Below are 13816 nucleotides of genomic sequence, written 5' to 3' on the forward strand. Positions count from 1 at the left end.
CAAAAGCCTCTGTATTTTTGGCTCACAAACATCATCCCAATTAAAGTCGCTACATTCCTGATAAGAACTGATACTGTAGACAACTTTTCTAATTGAAAGTTTTCATTAATTTGTATAATAGTTTAGTTCCCCAAAAAATATGACGTCATTTTCAAGCTAATTAAACCTGCCTGCTTCTGCCAAGGTTAACACAGGCTTCCGCAGGCAATAGGGCTTATTAATTTAAAGACAGGGGAAGCCCTATTGTTAAATCTGACTGGCTTCCAAGAGTTTATATGCACTCTAATAACAGAGGCACACAGACAATAATATTTCTACTGGTTGTATATTCTTTAAAACATAGTACAGTTATTACAATATTTTGACATTATCAGTTAGTACTGACCTTACACATTCACTAATAATATTGTTCTACTGTTATACTAGAATAAACAGGAATATAGAATCTTACAATATTCTTATTGACTAATGCAGAGCACATTATAACATTTTTTCTGAATAGTGTGTTTTAACAATTTATTTAATATTTCTGCTGACTTTTTAAATACATTCATTTACAGTCAAATACAGTCATTACAATATTTGTTGCAGTTTCACAAATGCTCAATTTGTATCACAAATGCTCAAAGATCAGCCTGCTTTCAGTAGCAGTGACAGTCTTGGGTCAGTTTCTGTTCTCAGTGTGTCTGTTAAAGCCACCACAGGTGTGGGTGACAGTCTTTAAAAGTCTGATACCTGCTAAAAACTTAAATCCTGTTAGCTGGGCTCCCATCTGTTACATTCTCATTCCCATCATTAGTGGGAATGAGAATGTAAATATTCATATAAATATTCATATATATTAAGCTGTTTCTATCAAAGAGCCATCCATCTCTGCTGCATACACTTTTCACTCAAAAAAGGTGCTAGGGAAGATGGGTTTTAGGGTCACTCGTGAGAGAGCGACAGGGGAAACTGAGTCAATGGGGACATGGCATACAAATATAGCTGCTAGGTACACTTCCAGCATAGAGGGGGATCTGCCCGCCTCTAGCAGATCTTGCTGAAACTGTAGGATAGTTGCTATAGGGCAATAAATAAATAAATAAACCTCTGGTCATACACCAATTTTGAAAATACTTCCACTTATAGGTGTACAGTGCTCTTGTGTAGGTGGCTCTAGCATCCTGCAGTGTTGTGACAACCGTGTCTGAGAGACCTAAGGCAGACAGACGGTCCCGTTCAGGGGCCAGGCCCATAGTTGGAGTGTGGCCGGTTCTGGGCGCCAGAGAGTGCCTCTTGCCTGACTGGGCCATCTAGGAGAAATGTTGTCTCTTCTCTCCAAACTTTCTCTAGGAAAGCCGGGAGCAATGGTATCGGGAATTTGTATAACAGTGTTCTGCGCCACTCGTGCGATAGGGCGTGGACACCTAGTGGACCGCTGCAGCAGTGGAGGGAGAACCATAGTAGTAGTAGTAGCAGTAGTAGTAGTAAACCCCGCTTCAAGCAGGGAATCAATCAGGGGCGAGTTTCTTTTTATGAATCAGTGAAAGTTTCATGCCGTATTGCACACTGTACACAAAATGGATCATTTTGTGGTGCGTGAAAAAGAAAAAAAAAAGAGACCCTATTCTCAGTCTCCAAGCAAGCCCAAATTTCCCACCGACTACAGCAGCACTGGTATACTGTATATTGTAACACTCCATGAAAAATAAACAAGTTCACACAGGCAGTATTCATCCAAACTGTTTATTGTGAAAACAGGCACAAGAAATAAAAAGAAAAGGACAGCTGTCAACTGCGGATCATGGCAAAGAAATAATAATAATAAAATAATCTTTTCTCAGTGTCTTACTTGCTCTCCGCTTCACAGCGCTGTTTCAAAATGATTATGCCAGAGAATATGTGAGTATATATTTATATTAAACATTTTCCTTCATATAAAGCTACAGATTTTTTTTCAAAATAGGTAGTGTTAATCATGGGTATGTCAAACTATATAACAGAGCAAGTGGAGTAATCAAATAGCTCTAACAAAATAGTCTGCCAAGGCTGTCGTTAGTTTAGACTTGACTGTAGAAAGCGTTCAATAACTCCTAGTTATTGACAGCATTTTGCTGTTGTTCACTCTTATGAATAGCAGGTTGATGCTCAGGACAGATGAAAACTTTATACTAATGAAGTAATCATTAACCTTTCTCTCAATTCGTTACAAACATGCCTTCATAGACGAAATCAGATCATGTACTCCTATTTTCTCATTTCGACAGGTGTTAACCCTTTATGAATAAACCCCAATGAAACTTAGTGGAATTACATTTTCGAGTTTTTTTATAAACTAGTGACTGCTTTAAAAATACTTAAATTAAACATTCTGTATAATATATTTGAATAAGAACGACGTTGACAAAGTGCATCACGCTATCTCGTTGTAAACAGGCCCAATTGCTGCCTGTTTTTTCTCATTCATGATGCTATTTGGGACAGAGAATGATCAGTGTTGACACAACTTTGCCCCCCCCCCCCCAGAATTTTTCTGAAATGACGCCCTTGCTTGCTTTCATTTCAAATAAACCTCCACTTACCTGGTTAGTATAGAACTTGGCAAAATCTTTCAACATGATTCTTCAAGGACAAAACTTTGTACAGATTGATGATGTATCATAACATTTGCATTAGTAATTATTATTATTTGTTTATTTAGCAGACGCCTTTATCCAAGGTGACTTACAGAGACTAGGGTGTGTGAACTATGCATCAGCTGCAAAGTCACTTACAACAACGTCTCAACCGAAAGATGGAGCACAAGGAGGTTAAGTGACTTGCTCAGGGTCACACAATGAGTCAGTGGCTGAGGTGATATTTGAACTGGGGACCTCCTGGTTACAAGCCCTTTTCTTTAACCACTGGACCACACATCGATGGCAGATCATTTCTAATAGCAATGCAATGGTTCCATAATAAGAAGTAATGGTAGCTAAAGTGCAACTACAGTGGTATAAACCATTGGTAAAATAGTACTACAGCAGTAATATATTCTGCTTTAGGTTCTCTTTATTGCTTTTACTGCTTTACAACCTGTGATGCGGATTTGTGCACAACGCTGCTGGCTTGATGTAGTCTATTTGAAGCAGTTTATAATTTGTGTAGCTGGTGTTAATTAATAGGCCTTTGTCTTTAAAATGATCAATCTACATCTACATCTGTGAAGATATAATCTCTGGTTGTAAATATAATTTTATCTTATAAATATAAAAATTAAACTGCATTTGTGCTTTTCCTCCCCTTTCTTGTGGTTCTTATATTGCTCTTTCCCAATAAAATAACCTGTGCTGGTAAATTAGGGCAAAATTAAGAAACACAAATTTCAGTTTTTCTTTATAAATCTGACATAGTCGGTGTAGCAGTGGTGGCTTAGCCTGGGTGTAAGGGCCCCTGCTGACACTGACACTGTGCCCCCCAAAACCCTTCCTCATTTGGCTCCCCTTGTTACACTACAGACAATCTGGACAAGGTTTTGAGTTAAATATGCTCAGGATTTCCATGCACAACCAATTAGAAAAATCAGATGACTAAATGCCACATGGAAAGAAAATTATTTTTTGTACAAGTTATATACCATAGCCTATATATATATATATATATATATATATATATATATATATATATATATATATATATATATATATATATATATAAAACTTAAACACAATTACTTCTTTCAAGTATTTTCTTCCTCCTATCTGGTCCTTTATATTTGCTATTTAGTTACTCCCATTATTGCATCGTCCCCTACATACTTTTTCCCATTTTTTTTCTTTTTTCAGGCATACATGGTTGTGACAGGATGACTGGGCGGTGACGTCAGGCAGAAGCAGGAACTAAATAAACTGACACCAATACTGCAGTTTCAAAAAAGACGTGGCTGGCCGCCGTTTTATTTAAATACAAAAATAAATCAAAGGTTTGAACAAAAAAAAACTTGCTCACAGAGCGAAAATAAAACAGGTAAACAAAACAAATCTCGAACACAAAAATAACACAATACAGGTCAGGCTGGGCAGATTGCCTTCACTGTTCCTATGTCTTTTTATTTTCGCTTTCACTCTCTCTGCTCGCTCTCTCCTCTCTAACACCCACCACAAGCTGGAGAGCTGCAGGCTTTTTATACCGTGGCCGAGGGGTTTAACTAGCTAACAATTATTCTATTACCCCTCGGCCACAATCTGCACGAGTTTTCTAAATTACTGTGGATGGGGCTACCATCCACGCTACTAAAACAAAAACAAAACATTCGGCTACGCCGTCACTAAACAAAACAATAACACAACCCACGGCGCTTCGCCGTCATGTATACTTTTAAATAATAATAATAATAATAATAATAATAATAATAATAATAATAATAAATGACTATTACTGCAACAACTAAAACAAATGCAAAACAATACAATACACTGCAAGGGGTACCCCGTTCTAAAAATAAATAAATCCGTACCGGGCTGCTCGCCCTGTTACTTATCCCCCCCCCCCCCTTGTGCGCAGCACACATGGCCCCAACGTCCACCTCCCCCCTCAGTCCCAAAGTCCCGGAAGAGGGGAAGCACAGTGGCCATGGTGGGAGGTCCGGCACCCCCCACTTCTTTGTGGCTGGCAGCTCCCTCTTCCGGGGCTCCCGGCACACACTATCCTGCCACGAAAGTGCGGCTGGTCTCCTGACCTCCCCCCCCCCTTCATGGCCGGCAGTTCCCCTCCGTGGGGCTCCGACCACCCAATTTCCAGCAGCGAAACTGCTGTGGGGGGAGTTGGTCTCCTGACCTATCCCCCCCCCACTCTTCTTCGTGGCCGGCAGCTCCCCTTCATGGGGCTCTGGCCACAGTGTTTCCTGCCGCGAAAATGCGGCTGGGGGAGCTGGTCTCCTGACTTCCCCCCGTTTCTTCATGGCCGGCAGCTCCCCTTCATGGGGCTCCAGCCACAGTACCTCCTGCTGCCTGGCAGGACCGGCAGCGACCCCAGGCGAAGCAGTGCCCCTGGCGACGACCCCAGGCGAAGCAGGACCCCCGGCGACCCCAGGCGAAGCAGGACAAGCAGCAACCCTAGAAGCAGCAGAGCTGGTGACGACCCCAGGCGACAGCAGCAGCGGCGGACCCTCAGGAGGCGACGGCAGCAGCGGCGGACCCTCGGGAGGCGACGGCAGCAGTGGCGGACCCTCTGGAGGCGAACTCGGGAGGGGAGCCCCTGGCCATGGAGGCGGCAGCGGGACCTCCACTTTTCCGTCGTACCCTGTACCCTGTGCGGCGCAAAAGGCAGCCCCAGGCGATGAGGCGCAACAGGCAGCCCCAGGCGATGCGGAGCAACAGGCAGCCCCAGGCGATGCGAGCGTGGCAGCCCTGAGCAGAGCGGGCGTGGCATCCCTGAGTGGTGCGAGGCAGGCATCCTTGGGCGGTGCGAGGCAGGCATCCCCGGGCGGTGCGAGGCAGGCATCCCCGGGCGATGGCAAACTCGGGTGGTGGTGGTGGTGGTGGTGGTGGAGGCAGAGACAGCTCCTGCTGCTCTGCTCCTGGCGAAGGCGGCAAGGGCACCTCCCCTTCTGGCGGCAGTAATAATAATAATAATAATAATAATAATAATAATAATAATAATAATAATAAATGACTATTACTGCAACAACTAAAACAAATGCAAAACAATACAATACACTGCACAGGGGACGGAGGGGTACCCCGTTCTAAAAATAAATAAATCCGTACAGGGCTGCTCGCCCTGTTACAATGGTCTTTTAAAATGTTAAACATTGTTTAAATATATAACTGATTCTATTTTATGACCGCAAATATAAATATAGAAAATAAATGTACTGTATGTGCTAGCAGTGCTGATATATCCTATATATCCTATATATACTGCTGTATTATTAATATACAAGTAAAAAAATACACCTTTATTTGTTTTCTAATCATTACCAACCTTTATTTAGTCTATTCTAATTTTCTTTAAAAAGAGGGGAAAAGATTGAATATGGTTAAGTGGCTGAGGTAGGTGGTCGATTTGTGACGTCATCATTTTGAACTGACTTTGCAGTTGAATGAAGTTCTGAGAGGTGCCTCAGGTATTTTTTATTTATTTTTTTATTTTTTTAAAGCAGGTGAAGTCTCCTGTACCAATTTTGAGAATAAAGCATCTCAAGCTCAAGGTCAGCTCTTACATATACTTTGGAACTCCAACAATCTTCCCACAAAACAAATCAGCCCCATTACTTCCCAGGAGCACTTTGATTTTAGTATGTTTAATTTAGCAACCTACTAAATGATTGCTCAGGTCACCCTGCAAGAGTGGATCTACCCGATATGGGAAAACAAGAATACCAAAACACAGCACAAACAACACATGTGCAGCACAATAACAGTTTAATTTATAATACTGGCTCTTTAGTAACAGGAAGGATAAATGCATTGACTATACAAAGGTAATTGCAATACTAAGGGTTAGTATAGTATATTACACACTATACAGGTTTTGCAATATACAGGGTTTCTTACTTCAGTACCAACATGCCACTCAAGACATCTATTTCACTGATAACTTTTGTTATCAAAACAAACTGTACCGTTATGGAAGTGCCTTAGAGGCAACTATACCATGAGTTACGCAGGTTGCTTCAAAAAATGACATGGGATTGGAGTTTAATGACCAGTGTTGGGGTTTGTTGACCTCTGGGAAACGTGTTATCTCAAAGGTAAATGGAGGTGAACATATGTTGTAAAAACGCTGATAAAGCAAGTCTGCAATATTAGACACGCACTTTATGGTCTTTGGAGGTTTGCACTGCTATATATAAAACGTCCGTGTAAGAACTGACCGAGCTCAGAAGCAGCTGACTTTGAGCTAAGGTACGTTTGTGAAGATTTTCTCTTTAAATTGGTTTCAGTGCGCTAAATACTTACATCTATAATTAAATGGACCATATGAAAACAAAACAAAAAAAAGTATTTAGTGGCAGTAATAAATGTGTACAGTGTAAAACAAGTTATTGCCTTTCATGCATAGTAATTAATGTGTATTAATAAGCTTTGGTTGGCTTATTTAAATTCACTGATTTTGTAGGGTTATAGGGAAACATCTGTGTATGAGGGGAATATATGTGCTGCAAGTGCATTTGCGAAATTGACGGACAGCTAGAAAACGATTTAGTTAATACAAACAGTACATTTATGAATACTCAATAAGTTATGTAAGTATGTATTACTTTCATGTTGCTATATATATATATATATATATATATATATATATATATATATATATATATATATATATATATATATATATATGTACTTTTATAATACTTAAAGTGTAATTGCTGTCCTTGAAAATGAAGAGCTACCTACAAAACACTATAATATGACTTTTACAGATTCAAAATTATTTTCCTCTAGGAAAAGAGCATCCAGACTCCAGGCTGGACATAGAGATGGATTTCAGTCAAAGTGGGATCAATGAAAGCACACAGTTCTGTTATGAATCAGTGAGTGGTTCATGTCCTAAACCAATCATTTCTATCAGTATGCGTGTTGCAAAGTACATATTCCTGGTGACAGCAATAGCATTAACTGTTTGTGGAAACCTGTTTGTCATAATCTCCATAGCACATTTCAAGCAGCTTCACACACCCACAAATTATCTCACCCTCTCTCTGACAGTAGCTGACTTCCTTCTGGGAGGATTTATTATGCCCCCCAGCATGATCAAATCCGTTGAAAGTTGCTGGTATTTTGGAGACTTTTTTTGTAAAGTTCATACCAGTACTGATATAATGCTTTCCACAGCTTCCATTTTGCACCTGTCCTTCATTTCAATTGACCGCTACTATGCTGTATGTTATCCTTTGAGGTACAAAACTACAATTACTGTATTTGTCACACTTAACATGATTTTCATTAGCTGGACTGTGTCAGCCATTGTTGGATTTGGAATGGTATTCCTAGGGTTAAATATACAAGGTATAGAGGATTTCTATTACAAGAACTTTGACTGTGTAGGTGGTTGCATTCTGATACAAAGTGAAGCATCAAGAATGGTTTCCTCTTTCTTCTCCTTTTACATTCCAGGACTTATAATGATAGGCATTTATCTGAAAATATTCCTTGTGGCAAGACGACAGGCCAGGTCAATTAGAGATACAGAACAACAAAGGCAAAACACTGAAGAAAAGAAAAATACAACAGCAAATAAGAGAGAGAGAAAAGCTGCAAAGACACTAGGGACAGTGATGGGGGTCTTTCTCATATCTTGGTTACCATTTTTCTTGTTCAACATAATGGATCCATTTTCTTATTACTCAACTCCACCCCTTTTAGTAGATGCACTGGTCTGGTTTGGTTATTTGAACTCAACATTTAACCCCTTTGTCTATGCTTTCTTTTATAGCTGGTTCAGAAAAGCGCTCAGAATTATTGCGCTTGGCAAAGTCTTTCAAAACGGTTCTTCAAGAACGAAACTTTTTGACGAGTAATATTAATTCATTTTTACCTTTACATAGTTAACAGCACTAAATGTTAAATAATTGTGCCATTTTTAATAATCAGTTACACCTTGAGATTTTTAAACTGCTGTGATAAAGAATTATATTGTAGTAATTAAAATTAAAATAAACAAATTAGTAATTAAAGAAAATAAATCTGTATCACACTACCAAAGGATTAACATCAAAAATGAAATTACAGTAAACCCTGTATTACTGGTCACCCAGACTAAACAGTCATGATGTACACTTAGCCACTAACCCTGAAGCATCTTCCAAATCAAATCTAAACTGAGTCCTATTACATTTTTTTCAGATAATTTCCTTAGCTTGGAACATTTTAACACAATTTGCTGTTGTCAACTAATGACATATCTGTGCTATGAATTTGTTTTGTGAATGGATATTGTATTGTTGCATATGTAATTAAATGTGTTATACAATTTATGAATGAGCCTTGCTGCTTCCTGTGATCTCCCCCTGGGCACCTTTGTAAATTAGATGATTAATAGTTTTATTTTTCCTGGTTAAATGTTGGAAAATATCCCATCCATCCATCCATCCATCCATCCATCCATCCATCTATCTATCTATCTATCTATCTATCTATCTATCTTATATAGTCACAGATAGACTCATGGTTACAGTCCATGAAATGAACCACTAGATTTGATATAATCCGAGTGTATTAAATGGTCATTAGAGTTGTATACAGTAATTAGAGTTGTACACAACCAATATGCTATTGGTATACTTTGTCAATGTGTATTTCAAAGATGCACAGTGATAATGCAATGACTTTACGGTTTTTATTTGTCACCATCAAACACAGACCAAGTTAAATCAAGAATACAAGAGAGAATAGCTTCATGGTGATGGCGGAGGTCTCATGAAACAAAGACACAAGTAAAATCTGCAGGTATAAACAGCGTAAAAATTGCTGTGAATAAAGTTTCTAAGGTATGCCGTAGTATCATTTGAGAAATTCTATTCTTTAACTTCTTTGTGCTTGTTATTATCAATTCATCAATTTTTGTCACATTGACACAACCACCACTGTAAGTGTCCTAACAATTTCATTCCATTTACTCATAATACAATCAAAATGAAATGGAAAATACATTCATGTTTCATGACTAACAGGAGACTAACATGTGGAGTGCAGAACTTAAACATAGTGAAATAGGCTGATGAAACTGCATCACCGTTCCCATTAATTCTTTTTATTGTAAAATTAAATATGTACAAAGAATACCACACAATGAATCGCTGAGAAAATCTTTCGTACCAGTATTAGTAATTAGTAATTAGTACGGTTTTGTTTGCCTATCAATATAGTTCAATTCAACTACCCATTTAGTAGTGTCTTGATTGCTGGGCTGCTGTTTAAATCGCTTTCCTGTAAATAAATAAGCCAGTGCACACACATATACAGGGTTCACATAATCAAGTAATAGTCACACAGCACCTAAGGGTTAAACATATTTGTCGGATCTTCTACAGGAGTATGTGATGAAGATTTATGCAACATCAAGGCAATTATCATGTCAGCACACAAAGGTCCCCCCAAAAGAAGTTTGGCCACAGCTATTTTGCAGAATTCTAAACAATTACTATATTTATTTTTCATACTGTGTGGGTTCAAACCTTACTTTTTTTTTTGGATAACTTAAAATGTGTATAGAATTAAGAATGTTTTAAAAAAAAAAAAAGAACACTCTCTTACTTGCCAAAACAAAATAGAACATATAATACATTTAAAAAATACAAGTATGATGTTGATGGCCAGTACAGAAAAAGGCATGTAGGGTTTGTATTGTTAAAAGTGTGTATAGCAATAATTTGGTTGTTTTTTTTTTTATTACCGTACTGTATAAAAAAATGGAAATGTCAACAAGAACCTGCATTAAACAAATACTTAACAAACCACCGTACATTCACAATTCATTGAATGAATGTACTTCAATGTTAATATAGTAGGTCTATCAAATATAATGAAAAAAGGGGTGATAACACCAGCTACATTGACATCAGTGCTAATTACAACACCATCTTGAATAAGATCAATTGAACAAGGTACATTATTTTGTAGTATTGTGTGCAAACTAACAGAAAAAAAAACCCCAGAGAAGAGGGCATTATGTACTGAAATATGTGTGTGTACAATTCAGCAAGTTTCTATCCTCATGTCTTATTCTCAATAACAGAATGATAATACTGTATGTTTATAAGTCTCCAGTGGCTACCTCTGATCCAGTTTAGCGTGTACTTCACCGGCCCTCTTTACTGTGTCTGACATACAGTGTGAGAGAAAATACACTCAACTTGATTAGATGTAGCCTTCAAACACTTATAAACATATACATATTATATAATTAAATCGAAATAAAAAACAGACGGAAAGCTGATATTAACATTTAATCTGTTTTTGTAGAACCTGTTGTGGTTTAAATATTTATATTTTTTGATTGACATTTTGTGTGCAAGATCTACTGAAATTCTAAGTGTAGTTGCTGCTGATAGGTTCCAATGGGGATGTGATTTATAATTAATGTTAACGGTGGAGAAAGAAAAAACAGAGACAAGTGAATAATCTCTGTGAATGGCAGCTTTCTCCTGCCATCATCCTTACATCCAGTAACATAAGCCCAGCTACACACAATTGAACAGAAAGCATATAGAGAAAGCATGCAGTATATATTTTACAGATAAAGTGGTTAACTGATCTTATGGAAGTTTATTGAAAATCAGTGCCTTACTATAAATATTATGACATTAATGAAACCATCACATACAGTATGTCACTACTGTTTTCTCATAATTTTATTAAAAAATAACTCGGTTCCTTACATTAAAATTTGGCTGTAAAACTAGTGGACTGAATGTGGTTTTCCTGTTGACCTCAGAATATCTGAAACAGGGACAGTGTCCTGTTACTGTCTTCTTGGGCACATTTTTGTTTGCAGGAGATGCTGCCAGTCGAGTTTTGTTTACAGGAAATCGTAGCCAAGGATTTGACCTGTTGTGGACTTCAATTTTGCTATATCTCAAATTTGCAGTTTGCAAGAAACATGTTACAGCAACCATGTACTTTCATTTGAAAACTTTATCGATCATTTCACCTGGAGTGAAATTGACCGAACCCCAGTATTTCCTGTCATTAAACAACCAGCTGCTTCCCCAATTGACTGACATGCTTTGAAGCCATTAAGATGCTTTGACCCAACATGCAGGTGCAGTGACCTGGGAAGTGAAATAGTAACAGACTTCCTGGGAGTAAGGCAAGGAAGCTGAGAATGTTCTTCCTGTAGTACCATGCTTTAAAATGAAAACACTTGTTTGCTATAACCACTTTAAACACTATCACAGCTTAGCTCTGCATAGGCTTACCATATGACTCCATGTTCACTTGGACAGTTTGGTGCAGTTCAGGCTTTTCAAATCATATCACAATGCATTCTGGTATGTTTTACCAGCCTCACGTACCGTTAACTTGTTTCATTCTTTAAGAAGTAGGGCTACACTTACCAGAATACATTGGGGTGTGAGTTAAAAATCCTGAACTGTCCCAAACTGTCCCAGTGAACATGGCGTCATGTGGTAACCCTAGATATACAGTGAGTTTAATATATTTAAGTCCAACCTAATGCTTTAAAATGTAGGAGAAACTTGTTCTTAGAAATACAAATTAAACTAAGAAATTAAACCAAAAAATAAACTTAAATAAAAATTATAGAATATTATGCCAATAACAGACCACCTAAAATGCATCATGTTGGAGAGCTAACAGTATGTGTACTTCAAAAAAGAAATATATCAAATATGTTTTTCTGTTCTTTTTCTTACATCATTTGTTTGCTGAAATCCCAAGTGTACATGGTCCTTAATATTCTCAGAGAGGAATAGTCTGTTGTCTATGAAGTTGATGGAACCAAAGTAATATGAAAACAACATGTTTAATTGACAGCAGGTGTAAGGTTTTAATTAGGCCCTATGGTCAATCTGACTTCGGCCAGGTGACTGGGGAAGGGGTAGATTAATATAATGAGTTAATCACAAAGGGACGTACAAAAACAAGGGCAAACTTAAAAGTCATTATTGTTCAATTACTGTAACACATTTCTGAACTGTCAAAACAGATTTGTTTTCCACGTGTTTGTCCTCCACGTGATTAACGTTGTGCTGTGTTTCTATAGTTCTTTAAACACCCAATAAGCACAGACACACTTTCACTTCACCTCAGTTTTAGATAAACTTGTATTTACCATAAATAATCTATTTACAGACCTTCATATTAAAAGCAACATAGCAAGCCTTGCAGTAAACATGCTCCTACCCATACTGTAACTTAGTGGATAATAAAACCATTCACAACACACATATTCTTAAGATATACAATTACATGGATAGTTGCCAACAATGCAGAAGTATTAAAACTCTGATATTAGGAAGCAAGAGCAGGGGCATGCAAGTGAAAATAATATGATGGTTACAGAAATAATCTATTCTATACAGACACGGTTCTGCATATCTAACCTTACAGACTATTTCCATCAAGCTGCTGAACACACCAAATGATTACAAACGCTGCATTGCTTGTGTGAATAAGCCTGCCAACATAGTAATTGTTTTGTTTTTCTTTTCAGGTAAGAATACTAGAAACATATTATTTCTCTTCAGAGTTTATTTCATTCTGTTTCTTATTAGATGAAATATATTTTAAAACATTGTTCTGTCTAGAAAGGGTTCCTTTTTCTTTTTGTTAATTTGCCCCTGTGTTTAAGAACATAAGAACATAAGAACATATGTTTACATAAGTTTACAAACGAGAGGAGGCCATTCGGCTTATTGATCCCAGAATCCTAGAATCTCATCAAGCAGCTTCTTGAAGGATCCCAGGGTGTCAGCTTCAACAACATTACTGGGGAGTTGCTTCCAGACCCTCACAATTCTCTGTGTAAAAAAGTGCCTCCTATTTTCTGTTCTGAATGCCCCTTTGTCTACTCTCCATTTGTGACCCCTGGTCCTCGTTTAGTTCCCCAAAAAATATGACTTCATTTTCAAGCTAATTAAACCTGCCTGCTTCTGCCAAGGTTAACACAGGCTTCCGCAGGCAATAGGGCTTATTAATTTAAAGACAGGGGAAGCCCTATTGTTAAATCTGACCGGCTTCCAAGAGTTTATATGCACTCTAATAACAAAGGCACACAGACAATAATATTTCTACTGGTTGTATATTCTTTAAAACATAGTACAGTTATTACAATATTTTGACATTATCAGTTAGTACTGACCTTACACATTCACTAATAATATTTT

The 13816-nt window shown here is 37.8% G+C and overlaps 1 protein-coding gene across 1 annotated transcript; it reads left to right on the plus strand.

The window, feature by feature from the left end:
- The first annotated feature begins 7418 nt into the window (after positions 1-7418).
- Positions 7419-8488, plus strand: LOC117411582 (trace amine-associated receptor 1-like). Its single transcript, XM_034019235.3, has one exon. It carries the CDS (start codon positions 7448-7450, stop codon positions 8486-8488), a length of 1041 nt encoding a protein of 346 aa, XP_033875126.2. The 5' UTR covers positions 7419-7447.
- The last annotated feature ends 5328 nt before the right edge of the window (positions 8489-13816 follow it).

Source organism: Acipenser ruthenus, chromosome 6 (genome assembly GCF_902713425.1).
Source record: "Acipenser ruthenus chromosome 6, fAciRut3.2 maternal haplotype, whole genome shotgun sequence".
NCBI classification, from domain to species: domain Eukaryota; kingdom Metazoa; phylum Chordata; class Actinopteri; order Acipenseriformes; family Acipenseridae; genus Acipenser; species Acipenser ruthenus.